The 13,596-nt window shown below is 38.2% G+C and overlaps 1 protein-coding gene across 1 annotated transcript; it reads left to right on the forward strand.

The window, feature by feature from the left end:
- On the forward strand, positions 1-12,844 carry LOC132138265 (endoplasmic reticulum aminopeptidase 2-like). Its single transcript, XM_059547661.1, is given in 20 exon segments — positions 1-130; positions 1,283-1,860; positions 1,976-2,114; positions 2,639-2,773; positions 2,921-3,041; positions 3,152-3,302; positions 3,436-3,553; positions 3,883-4,014; positions 4,106-4,237; positions 4,325-4,393; positions 4,566-4,741; positions 4,896-4,972; positions 5,940-6,126; positions 6,287-6,360; positions 6,363-6,439; positions 6,657-6,841; positions 6,937-7,098; positions 12,038-12,178; positions 12,273-12,354; positions 12,442-12,844. Coding segments are annotated over 19 exon segments (2,799 nt in total). The 5' UTR covers positions 1-130; positions 1,283-1,366; the 3' UTR covers positions 12,589-12,844.
- Positions 12,845-13,596: the final 752 nt, after the last annotated feature.

A 13,596-nucleotide genomic window follows, 5' to 3' on the forward strand; every position in this document is an offset into this window, starting at 1 on the left:
TTTGAATACAGAGACACAGCCAGACAGCAGCACATGCTCAGCAGACACTTCTGCAAACCAGGAAACTGTGGGCAGGACAAATTAAAGAGAAAATGAAAGCAGCCGACACAATGATCCAGCTGAATTTCAGGTAAAGACACATTACTGAACTGTTAAAAAGAGTGTGTTCTTCAATAATGTTGTTAGGAGATGCTTGTCCTACTTTACAGAGACCACATCACAGTAACACAAACAAACGCCAGAATAGAGCTAGAGAGCTGGTACTGCATCACAGCAGATGTCAATGTATTAACGTGAGCAGGCTCACATTACAGGGAACGGTCGCTCAGCACTGCTCTGTGTTGCCATGCATGTTATTTTAAGATAACCAGTTTGTTGTCTTTTATTTTAATTAGCATTTTGATCATTCGTGTGCTAGAATGTCTACAGTGTGGAATGCAAAGTAAAGATGAAATGTAGGTGATTCTTCAGTTAAGAATGGCAAACGAGAGGCAGAATTAGTTTTTTTAAATAATGTATTTAAAATCTGTTTAATAGACTATATTTAGTCAAATGAAAGTTTATGGGCTTTTAGATTAAAAATTTTAGTCAAAGACTTGTGCTTATGCCTATTAGCAATGGTGCAAACTAATTAGCACAAATAAAGACAAATAATGTTAGACAAATAAAGATTAGCACAAATAAAAAAAAAAATTTTTAAATAGGGCCCAGGGCTGCCATCATGATAGTTTCAAGATCACAGGAAATTCTGGAAATATTAATCAGTGTAACCAGTGATTCTAATTAAGTGCTACACATGTTATTGTCAGAAATGTATGAAAATGAATTAGAAAGACTAAACTTAGTATGCATGCATGGAATTTTGACTTTTTTCTTGCAATTCTTAGAACAAGTCAGAACTGGACATCTAAACTGAGAATTCTGAGAAGAAAGAAGAGTCACTGTTAACTTTTCCTAAATGATAAAAACTCATAATTCAGAGAAAAAAGTCAGAATAGCGAGACGTGGACTCAGAATTCAGAGAAAGTCAGAGTTTATATTCCATTTATGTAACACAACAGACATAAAGTTGGGGTACAGTCCTTTTTTCTTAAAATAAAAAAAAGTATTTTTTTTTTAACAATTTGGTATTTCTAGTTTATTTCAACTGTTGCAAAGGGACATGACTTGCCACCACAAATGAAGAAGGATTTATTGGTATTAAGTGCAGTAAAAACAAAGAAACAATTACTACAATTATTTATATACCATGTGAGCGTCAACTTTGCCTTTCTCTTCACAGGATACAGTGACAATTTCTAACCATTCTAAAATGCTAAAGTGATCCATCAAAATCATCAACACCAAAACACCAAAAACTTTCATTATGCATCTCTTGCTTGTAATCCTGCTCTTTCTGGAGGCACAGATTTGTGTCCAGTCTTCTGACAGCAATAGTCCTTCTGGTGAAAACCTGTCGACAAATGGCCTTCCTTTTCCTTGGAGTAAAGTGCGCCTGCCAAACTACATAGTGCCTGTACATTATCATCTTCTTATTCATCCCAATCTCACCACCCTGAGGTTCAATGGATCTGTGAAGATCGAAATTGATGTTAAAAACAACACAAACTGGGTGGTGCTACACAGCAAGAACCTCAGGATCTTCACCGCCACAGTTCTGGACGGGTACGAGGCCCATCTGTCAGACAAAGTGCTCTCGGTGCTGGAATATCCTTCACATGAACAGATCGCCATCTTCTCCCCAAAGATTCTGACCTCTGGGGAAAAATACTTTCTGTATTTGGAATTTGGTGCACCATTAAGTGACGGCTTCTATGGATTTTATAAGAGTACGTATAAGACAAAAGCAGGAGAGACAAGGTATAGTGAAAATTGTAGAAATCTAACATTACATAAATCATACATGCAAAAACATAACATAGAATAGATTTCAAATCATTTCTAAATAATCGATCTAAATTTTTTTGCCCTAAAGGTTCCTGGCATCCACCCACTTTGAGCCTACATCTGCCCGAATGGCATTGCCATGCTTCGATGAGCCCATTTTCAAAGCTAATTACACTGTCAGAATAAGAAGGGGCCCGTCACATATAGCTTTGTCCAACATGCCATTAGTAAGGTCACTTTATGTCTACTTTATTAAATGTAAATCAAATTTACTTTGACTGGAATCAAATATATAACAAATACATGGAACATCGAACAAAAATGGGATAACATTTTGAAATTCTGACTTTTTTTTTTTTTTTTTTTATCAATGTAAAGGCCTATTTGTAAAACCAAATTTACTTTATTTTTATTATTAATAAGTTAATATAAATTATTATTTTACAAATTAATAATAATAAATTATACCTTTGAAAACTAAACCACTTGTAAACAATTTTTAAAAATATATTAAACAAATATATAAAAAATGGAATCATTTTAAATTTTGACAATTGTATATTTATACACTGTATAAATGTAGACCCACTTGTAAAATTTAAATTATTTGAAAATGATTATTATTATCAATACTAATAGTTAATATAATAATAGGTACATATTTTTCTATGAAACAATTGTGAAAAATTATTTATCAAACACACAAAGCATGGTCTGTCATTTTAAAATGCTGAAAATATTTATTTTATAGGAACAAACTGTGGAAATTGGCAACGGTCTGTTTGAGGACCAGTTTGAAGTGAGTGTGAAGATGAGCTCGTACCTGTTGGCTTTCATCGTCTGTGACTTCAGATCTGTTAGTGGGATGACTGCAACCGGAATTAATGTAAGTAGCTAGAGCTTAGAGAGGGTTAAGCAGCATGAAGCAGAAACATGAACTCAACAACTTCTGCTTTTATGAAGTTTAAATCACAGGCTCTCGGATGAGAAATGCATCTTGAATGAGCTTTTTTTTTTTTTTTTTCTCCCAAAGATTTCTATTTATGCAGTTCCAGAGAAATGGCATCAGACGCACTATGCTCTTGAGGCTGCTTTGAGGCTGTTGGAGTTTTATGAACAATATTTCAACATACTTTATCCGCTGCCAAAACTGGGTGAGTGCATCTTGTATGTTCCTTACCTTTCCTTCTGGTGTTTCAATACATAAGTTATAGGATGTGCCTTTGGATTTTTATACTGTTGTTTATTTTATGATATGCTCCAGATCTGATAGCGATTCCAGATTTCCAGGCAGGTGCTATGGAAAACTGGGGCTTGACTACTTATAGGGAGACGTCTCTTCTGTATGACCCTGACATCTCATCAGCCTCTGATAAGCTCTGGGTTACCATGGTGATTGGACATGAGCTGGCCCATAAGTTTTTATAAAACAAATTCTCAGTCTCATGTATAATAAGTTAAACCAATGAATTACAGCCGTACAGTGCTATTGAATTCTATTGATATTGAAAGTCACATTCCTGCATTTTTTTTTTGTTTTGTTTTTTCCCAGTGGTTTGGAAACCTGGTGACGATGGAGTGGTGGAATGACATATGGTTGAATGAAGGCTTTGCCAGATATATGGAATTTGTCTCACTTGAGGCAGTATATCCAGAGCTTAAAGTGGTATGTTCAAGCTTAAGATCTCTCTATCTCTATAATGGAAGTTGTGTGATGTTAAGCACTCACTATCGTAAACCCTGAAGAGTGATTAAGACCCACATGAAGGGGCTTATTTTGTTATAATGAGTCAAGTGTACTGATGTACAGTGTTGCAATAAATAACAGCAACTGATATCAGGATGATGCAACTGGCCAAAGTGAATTGAGCCGATAAAGCAATAATTGAAAATTGCATTAATATTAAAAAATACATACATACCATACTCACACCAATACTTCTATATACAAACTAGTTTTGAATAGGGTCTCACATGCTTCCTTTTGCATGTTAGGAGGACCACTTCCTGGACACCTGTTTCGGAGCTGTTGGACGGGATTCTTTAAATTCTTCCAGGCCAATTTCCAGTTTAGCTGAGAACCCTACTCAGATAGAGGAAATGTTTGATACAGTGTCATATGACAAGGTGGGAAAACACTTTGTCAGCAATGTTAAAACTTTTTCACCATTCTGAATTATTTTGTTTAATCGCATTCATTTGTTACTGAATACTTTAGGGAGCATGTATTCTCCATATGCTGAGGAATTTCTTGACAAATGAAGGCTTTCAGAGTGGCATAATTCGGTACCTTCGTAGGTTCAGCTACAGCAATGCCAGAAATGAAGACCTGTGGGATAGCCTTACTAAAGTATGTCACTTCATCTGCTGCCCTTTTCTGTCATACATTTATAATTCAACATCAAATGAAAACTCATGCTCACTTTACTCTTTGCAGACATGTTCAGAAGAGGAATTTACAGCAGGAGAATACTGTTACAGCAGGACACAAGCCACTAAAAATGCGGTAAAGATGTCACATCATGAATGAAATATTCGATTTTTGCTATTTATAGTTCACAGCACTCTATAAACACAGAATACGGATAATGAACGACATTTTTCAATATGTTTTCTTGCACTTTGAAGGAGATGCTTAACATTCTGAATATCTCCTTGTGCAACTCTTTGCATTGTAGTATCATTTTGCTGGGGAGCATATAGACCTGAAGGAAATGATGTATACATGGACTCTACAAAAGGGCATACCGCTGATCACAGTGAAGTGGAAAGAAAGGAAACTGTATATTGGGCAAGAGCGCTTCTTAAAGATGGTCCTGCCTGATGATCCCTCATGGCATTCACTTCAAGAAGGGTAACACACTACAAAATCACATGGGTTCATTGTTTGATTCTGTAGTTCATTCTGTCTTTTATGTTTTATAGTTATACTATGATTTTAAGGGAAGTAAAAATATGACTGATAAGACTCTTCATAACAGAAATAAAAATAATAATATTTTCCATAGCTACCTGTGGCACATCCCTTTGTCATATAAAACAAGCCACTCTGACTTTGAGAAGAAGCACATATTGACCAAAAAAAAAAGGTAACATCTGACCAAAAAAAACATTCACACATTTATTCACTGTATTTAGAGGGAACCAAGGATAGCTGTCACACAAGGAAGTTGTCACAAGGTTTATATCTCATAAGGTTTTAATTCTAAAGTCTTATTACAAAAATGTGTTTTCTCCAATAGTTTAGTGTGTTGGTTTTCAATGCAGAGTTAAATGTTCTCAGGACAAGACTTTATATATATATATATATATATATATATATATATATAAATGTTCCAAAACAATGGTTTTTATGTTTTTTTAATGTTACCTCTTACATTTATCTTTTGATTATTCATAATTAAATACTACTACTACTAATAATAATTGTTTTAGTGTTTACATTGAGCTGAAAAGCCAATAGTTTTTTTTATGGCAGGTCCCATTGTGACAACTTACCTACAGTGCAGTTTTATTTTATTATTATTTATATTCTCTTATATCTATTATTTTATTAATATCTAACTTTTATTTTTATATTTCAGTTATAATTTTAAGTAGTAATTTTGTGTGTGCGTTTGTGTATATATACAAATATATATAATTTACAAAAGCACATAACAACATTACTAATATATATATATATATATATATATATATATATATATATAGTAATTTTTTTACATGCTCTTTTGTAAAAAAAAATTATATTTCTATTTAGGTTACTACATTAATTAATTCATTCATTTTTCAGTTTTAGTTTTCCAGTAATTTTAGTAGTTGCCAAGGCAACATTTCTACTGTTTTTATTTTATTTTATCAAACTGTTTCTAATAGCTCTTGTTCTATTTGTGTTTAATAATAACAACCTTGCCAACCAATATAGTGTAAAAAAATATATCTTTCCTCCTGGGAATATTAACTGGCATAAGACATCTGACAACTAGCCCCAGTTTCCCCCAACACATGTACTGTTTATACACTTTACTGTACATATACCAATCTCTCAAACCCAGATGTGTTGACGCTGGATGAGGAAGTTGACTGGGTGAAACTCAACAGTGACATGAATGGATATTATATTATCCATTATGATGAGAAAGGCTGGAATGCCCTGACAGAGCTGCTGAGAGTAAACCATACTGCTCTGAGCTTTAAGGACAGAGCCAGCCTCATTCATAACGCCTTCCAGCTGGTCACGTGAGTTCATGTTCAGCTCTCATGAATGCATCTGAGATCATAAAGCATATCTAAGCACACTCAGAAAACAAGAAATTCTATATTAACATGCAAAATGAGCATAACCGTATTATCCTATGAGCTCATTTGTAATGTTACTTTTTTGTTATGTATTATACAGTGCAGGACGACTGTCACTAAACAGAGCTTTAGATTTGATCGGTTACTTAAAGTCTGAGACCCACAATGTTCCTCTCCTGGGCTTGGCTATCTACAATCATTCTACAAGCTGATAGAGAAGAGAAACATAGCAGACATTACTCATAATCTGAAGGTATGACACAAACATTTCCTGGAGTCTAATCAAATTTACTGTCCTTATTCCTCCAGAAAAATCAGTCAAAGAGTCTTTCATTTCAGTAAGGCTTCATTAAGGCTGCTTGTAGACCCCATCCCCATTGAGTCTTGAATTTTCTGAGCTTTCTTGTCTGGGTCTATTTCATCTCATATATCCATGTAGCCACTTTATGTCTGTTTTTTTTCCCCTGCAGACCTACATTTTACAGTATTTCAGAGATGTGATTGACAAACAGTCATGGAGCGATGATGGGATGGTCTCAGACCGGAGACTGCGTGAAGAGGTTCTTTCCCTTGCATGTGATTTAGATTATCCACCTTGTTTGGAAAAGGCTAAGAAGCTCTATAATAGCTGGGTGGAATCCAATGGTACAATCAGGTGACTAAGCAACACAGTGTTTATTTCTGCAATAACACCCTCCAATATACATTTTCATCATTTTGAATTGTTCTGGTGCTTTATAAACTATATAGCTTACCCACTGATGTGTCTGAGACGGTTTACATGGTTGGAGCTCAGGATGACAGCGGTTGGGCCTACCTTCTGGAAAAGTATGGTCTCTCCATGTGTGAGACAGAGAAAAGCAAATTTCTCTCAGCTTTAGCAAGCAGCAAGGACTCTGAAAAACTATCAAGGTACATCGTTAGCAACACAGTGAAAGTCCGTATGTATAATTATACAACAGTTTGGGATCAGTAAGATGTTTCTGAAATAAATAATTGTTTATTCAGCAACATGGCATTAAACTGATCAAAGGTGACATTAAAGTCTGTGTAAAGGCAATTCAAATAATTGTTTCTGAACACAATGTTAGAAATATATTGCTGAAAACATGTTACAAAGATTCTGATCTATGTAGTACTAATTTTGGAGTTAAACCGTTAACCTGTTAGTGTTCCACTATACTGCCCGCTGTACACTGCATGTATTTGGGGGTTAACTTTGTGACATACATCAACTCAAAAAAAAAAACTAAACTAAACATGTCACATTACTTTGGAAACCTAAAATTCTTGTGATTCGAATGTCTTTGTCAGACTTCATGCTGTGATCCCATTGTGTTTTCCAGTTTTTATAGCTCCCAGCTATAGTCATCATAGTCAGGCATATTTTTAGAGAAAAATGTAAGCGGAATATTTTTCTCTTTTTAGTGTGTTCAAAGTCTATTACTCAATACTGGTAAGACTTACAGTGATACTGAGATTTGTTCTGTTTAGGAGTGTCACCTTTCAAAAGAAACCATACATATATGGTTCAAGAACAGCATGCCATTTACTTTGGGGGAGTTTATGCGTTGAGGCAAATTTTACAGGAATGCTAAGGGGTTTTAAACAGTTTTTCATTTCATTTTTTGTGTTCAGGATTTTTGAGTGGCGCTAAAATCATGTTTTAATGACCCAGTGGAGACACTGATCATAGCCCCTCCCCTAACACTATAATAACGTCTCAGGTTACGTATCTATTCCCTTGAGGGAATGAGACACTGCGTCCAACTCTATGGGGAACTCCCTCTGCGTGACCCCGATCTGAGTCATATGTTTAATCAGCCCAATGGAAATGCAAGACGTCATAGGCGGGTGACGTCATCGACCAGGAAGCTTAAAATCATGTGCAGTAGTGCCGGCGTTAGCCTCAAGGAATGAAGCAAGCGCTGGCAGGGGTGCCGGAAGTATGGCTTTGAGATGCAGCATCTCGTTCCCTCAAGGAACCATGGTTACATACGTAACCTGAGACATTCCTCTTCAGGAACTCAAGCTGCGTCGAACGCTATGGGGAACGAGGTGCCCACACCGCCAGACTTCCTGGCAGGGCCTATCGTGTATCCGAAGAGCACAGCTAAGGCAAGAGAACAGAAGAGGCCAAAGAACCTCACAAAGATGGACGGCGTGAACCTTCCCGCGGCGCACCTGCTAAGAAGGCAGGAGGCCTTGGAGGCCACCATACCCCGTGTGGAGTGAGCCTTGACTCCCATCAGCAAGGGGAGGTCAGAGGACTCGTAGGCCAGGTTAATAGCCTCAACTATCCACCGGCTGAGGGTCTGCTTAGTTGCAGGGAGACACCTCTTGGGGACCGTGGTACATGAGCAGTTGGTCAGTCCTTCTCCACAGTTCTGTGGACGTATGTGTCCAGCACTCAAACTGGACACATACAGTTAAGCTTCTTCTGGTCGGGCTCCTGGAAGGGAGGAGGGCAGAAGGCCTGCAGCACTATCGGTTGTGGTGTGACAGAGGGAACCTTTGGAACATAACCCGCTTGAGGGTGTAGAAATGCTTTAGCCATGCCGGGCACAAAGTTAAGATAAGTAGGGGCCACTGAGAGCGACTGAAGGTCTCCAACTCTCTTCAGAGAACTAATCACCAATAGGAAGGCTGTCTTCATAGTCAGATGATGATCTGATATCTCCTGAATCAGCTCGAAGGGAGCTTTACAGAGAACCTCTAACACCACAACCATGTCCCAGGGGGGAACTTGGGATTGTCTTGGGGGCCTCAGCCTCAGCGCACCGCGGAGGAAACGTGTCACTAGGGGGTGTCTGCCCTCTGACTTGCCACAGAGGGGGACATGGTAGGCTGCAATGGCCGCCGCATAAACTTTTAAGGTGGAGTGGGTCAACCCTGCAGAGAACCTGGCTTGTAGAAACTCCAGAACTGTACCAATTGGGCAGTAAGCTGGGTCAATCTGGCAGTCTCTGCACAATGAGGAGAAGCAGGCCAAGAGGTATCACGTTGGACGCAGCTGCCATCAGACCCAGCAATCTCTGAAACTGCTTGACAGTGAGTGACAATCGAGACAGTGAGTGAGGATCGAGTCAATATGAGCAGGGGACAGACATGCCTGCATCGTGGTTGAATCCCACACTATGCCTAGATAAGTGGTCCTCTGTAATGGAGAAAGTACACTTTTCTTGGCATTTAGTCTCAAACCCAGCTCCCCCATATGGGCAAGAATGACATCTCAGTGTCGAACTGTCATGTGTTCTGATTCAGCTAAAATCAACCAATCATCTGTATAGTTTAGTATGCGGATGTCCAGCAGTTGCAGTAGAGCCAGAGCAGCATCCACACACTTCGTAAACATGCGGGTTGAGAATGCAAGTCCGAATTGAAGTATTCGATATTGGTATGCTTCACCCCCGAAAGCAAACCTCAGAAACTTCCTGTGTTGGGGAAGGATGGAGACATGGTGTATGCGTCTTTGAGATCTATCGTGACAAACCGTCTGTAAAACCTGGATTCCCTGTCTTGAGGAGGGACCACCTCGATGGCCTCCTTCCCTAAATATTGTAGAAACGTAATTTTCTGTAAAGTTGTTTTGTAATGATTTGTTTCGTAAAAAGCGCTATACAAATAAACTTGAATTGAATTGAATTGACTTGAAAAGGGTGTTCCCTTCCTTTTCCATAACCAGAGCCTGCCAGGTCCGACCAGCGTCGGAATAACCCTGTTGAATCTTGGCAGTGGAGAGCCGAACTGAATGCGATAGCATTTTTCTACCATGTGCAGGACCCATTGAGATACGTTTGGCAGTAGTTTCCACACTGCTAAATAATCTACTAAGGGAATCACTCTCTCGAGACTGACATCGGTGCCCTGAAGTGGAGGACCAGCCTAAGGCTACCAAGCTAACTGTTTAACAGACCCCCCGAAGGGGTGGCGAGTCTCTCAGCTCTGCTATAGGGCGGAAGAAGCTGAAAGCAATGCTCGCGGGAAGTCGCTGCACCTTGGAACTCTGGCAGGTTTGGCAGATCGATTTCCAGACGGCACTGAGGCGAGACAGGAACCACATGATGTGGTGTATGCAGCTCTACCCCAATGGGGGCCACCCTATGAAGTCCTGACCGAGTCCTCAGATCCAGCTTAGGCTGGGAAGTCCCCAGCCCAGATCATTGCTTCGGCCTCCGGTCCCGGCGCGGGGGAGCATGGGCGGCAACGCTCAGTTTTTGAGCCTCTCTAAACGAGCATGGGCGGCAAGGAAATGACTGCTTGTTATTTAAATGTTTGTATAACTTATTTTATTTATTTGCCATTTTTTTATCATTCAAATTTGGCTTGGTGGTTAGTAACACATTTTTCTGTAGTGTGACAAACTCAGAACACATTTAGGGTGCTTTCACATCTCTAGTTTGATTCATTTGGTCCGAACCAAGGGCAAACAATTATACATTGTAGCATTTTTCAGCTTTTTTGGTTCCTTTCCACACCACACTGATTGCTGTGGTCCGCACCAGCTGAAACGAACCAAAATGCAGTCACATGACAACATCTACATCACTCATTGGCCATGACGTATTTCCTAAACTGCTTTTCGATTGGTCAGAATTTACATGCGGGAAAATTCCAACATAAAAGGAAAAGCCAGCAAACAACACGGAGACAACACAACTATGGAGAGACGACTGCGCGGACTGGTTTTGTACCTGGCCATAATCTATTACATTGTTTGTTTACACCACAATATGCAAAAAATACATTTCTATAATGAAGCACGGATGCGGCTTGAAAACAACGTTCTAATGCACTGCAAACGGCGAGCGGGAATCACTCGTAACTTCAAGCAGAGGCGTGCATTAATTCTTCTTAACTCTGACATGCTCATGGTCATCTGACCAAATTTCTATGAGGCTCCGCACCTCCTCACTACTCCAAGTTTGTCCACGAGCTGCCATGCTAAGGTGCAAACTGTCAACAAACACTTCCTCATCCAATAATGCACAATGCAGCTTACTACGGCAGCTGGTTTAGTCCAAAAATGATCAGTACTTTTTGCAGTTGGGTCTGTTCGAGGTCGGATCACATTCTCACCACAAACGAACCGCTCCAGAGTTCGTTTGAAAGCGTACCGAGACCACCTCTTCAAGCAGGTCTCGGTACGCTTGTTTGGTCCGCTTTTGGTGCGCACCCGAGTGCGATTGCTGCTTTCTCATCTGCCCAATCGAACCGCACCAAACGGGGAAACAAACTCTGGTACGATTCAACCGAACTAAATGAGGCAGGTGTGAAAGCACCCTTAATATTGCTTTACACAGACTTTTATAAAACATTTATAATGTTACAATGTTCTGTTCTGTTCAAAAATCCTGTCCTTTTGAACTTTATAAAAAAATCATCAGAAAAATAAGTAGCACAACTGATAATAATAAGAAATGTTTGAGCAGCAATTTAAAATATTAGAGCAACTCAACGCATATAAAAATGCTTTCTGAAGAATCGTGAGTAATCAAATGTCTGCTGAAAATACAGCTTTGCAATCAGAAATAAATTGTAATAATATTTCAAATTGTAAAAATATTTCACAATATGACTGTTTTAATGTATTTTGATTTAAAAATGCAGCCTCTGTGAGCATAAGAGACTTATGTCAAGAACTTTACAAAATCCTATTGTAATATATATATAAATATATAAATATATAAAATACACAGATAGAAGATGAAATGCAGAATTTCTAAATATGATAAATGAAATGCTTGATTTCGGGCTTTATTATCTGGGAGTTCGAACACAAGAATGCTAATTTAAATCATAATGAGGTTAACATTATGCAATGCCTTGTATGTCTCCATCTTTCCTGTAGATTATTACAGCTTGGAATGGATGGAACTCTAATAAAAACACAAAATTTACCCAGTCTCATATATTTGGTGGCCAGAAATCCAGTGGGTCATTTTCTAGCATGGGATTTTGTGAAAAAACATTGGGATGAACTAGTAGAAAAGTAGGTGCAATCGACAGCTATGTTAGAAAGGTGTAATATAACACTAGCTGTGATATGTTTATTATCATGAATATAACATGTCTCATTATCAAAGGTTTCCACTGGGATCCTTTGGAATCAGAGAGATAATTGTTGGCACTGTGACTCAGTTCTCATCCACAGAGGAGTTGAAAGAGGTGGGTTGTTCATTTGTTGTTTAGAGGGAATGATCATCTGATTTGATGGCGCATTTACAGCATTGCTTCTGTTCTTTTTGTGTTAAGGTTGAGGATTTCTTCAAGTCCATCACAGAGCAGGTATCTCAGCTGCGTGTCATACAGGTGGCCACAGAAAACGTGGAGAAGAACATTATGTGGCTCTCCAGGAATCTAGAGACCATGAGGACTTGGTTGCAGCAAAGACTCAACTAAAATGTGAAAAGAAGACCAACATTTCAGCCAAGCATTATCCTAGTTTTTACTAGTATAATGATTTTTGGTTTATTAATCATTATCAGGTTCAGCTCAGAAACTCCACTTGACTTGTCAAGTTTTCTGTTGATATTTTTTAGATAGTGTTTTAATTATTTTGGGTAACAGCTCACATACTGTAATGCATGATGTGTTTCTTCTTTGGTTTACTTAGATAAAGAGGTTTAGAAACATCTATGCCATTTCAAACCTCTAATGGCTTTGTCTTGGTGTTTTTCTTTGGCTCTGACTGGTCTCTTGACAGCTGTGCCACATTTTCTAACTAATGTTGATAGGACTGATAGCACAAAATCATACTTGAAGATGCTGAACATTAATGAACTAACTAAATAAGGTTTGGAATAAAAATAAATAAAATGGTTTATACAAGGGAGGATGCACCCGAGTCTATAGCCTAAAAACAAAAATGTGTCTTACAAAACATGACTGACAGAAAATGGATTAAAATGTAGTATAAATGTGAAAAATTTAACATTTGTTAAAAGGACGTTGCTTTTAATTTTAATTTACTGATATCATATTTTGGACGTGTATATCTTGACCTTCACTAGTCTTTTTAATTACTGCAAAGTAAGTATCAACAAGAATGATTAGATAAAATATATAAACTACTGAGTAATTTTGAACTGATTCAAAACAGTTTAGCACCATTCATCTACCCGAAGAACATACAGTACATCGTGACAAACTTCATTAGGTTTACTTCAGATCACCTTTGTTTGCTTTATTGTTTATCTGTCTAGCTCAAAAGACTGTTTACCACTGGTTAAATATCACAAGTTACATGCAGACATTAAAAAACCGTGTATACCAGCTTAACCATATTTTGGGGACAAATTTGTAGCCAGAACTAAGCTAAGGAATGTCTCCATTTAGAAAGACGAAGGGATAGTTCTCCTTCAGTTGCTAGTCCCCACTGAAAAAAAAACACAACGCAGGTGAAATATC

The sequence above is a fragment of the Carassius carassius genome, chromosome 4 (assembly GCF_963082965.1).
Source record: "Carassius carassius chromosome 4, fCarCar2.1, whole genome shotgun sequence".
In the NCBI taxonomy this organism is placed as follows: Eukaryota; Metazoa; Chordata; class Actinopteri; order Cypriniformes; family Cyprinidae; genus Carassius; species Carassius carassius.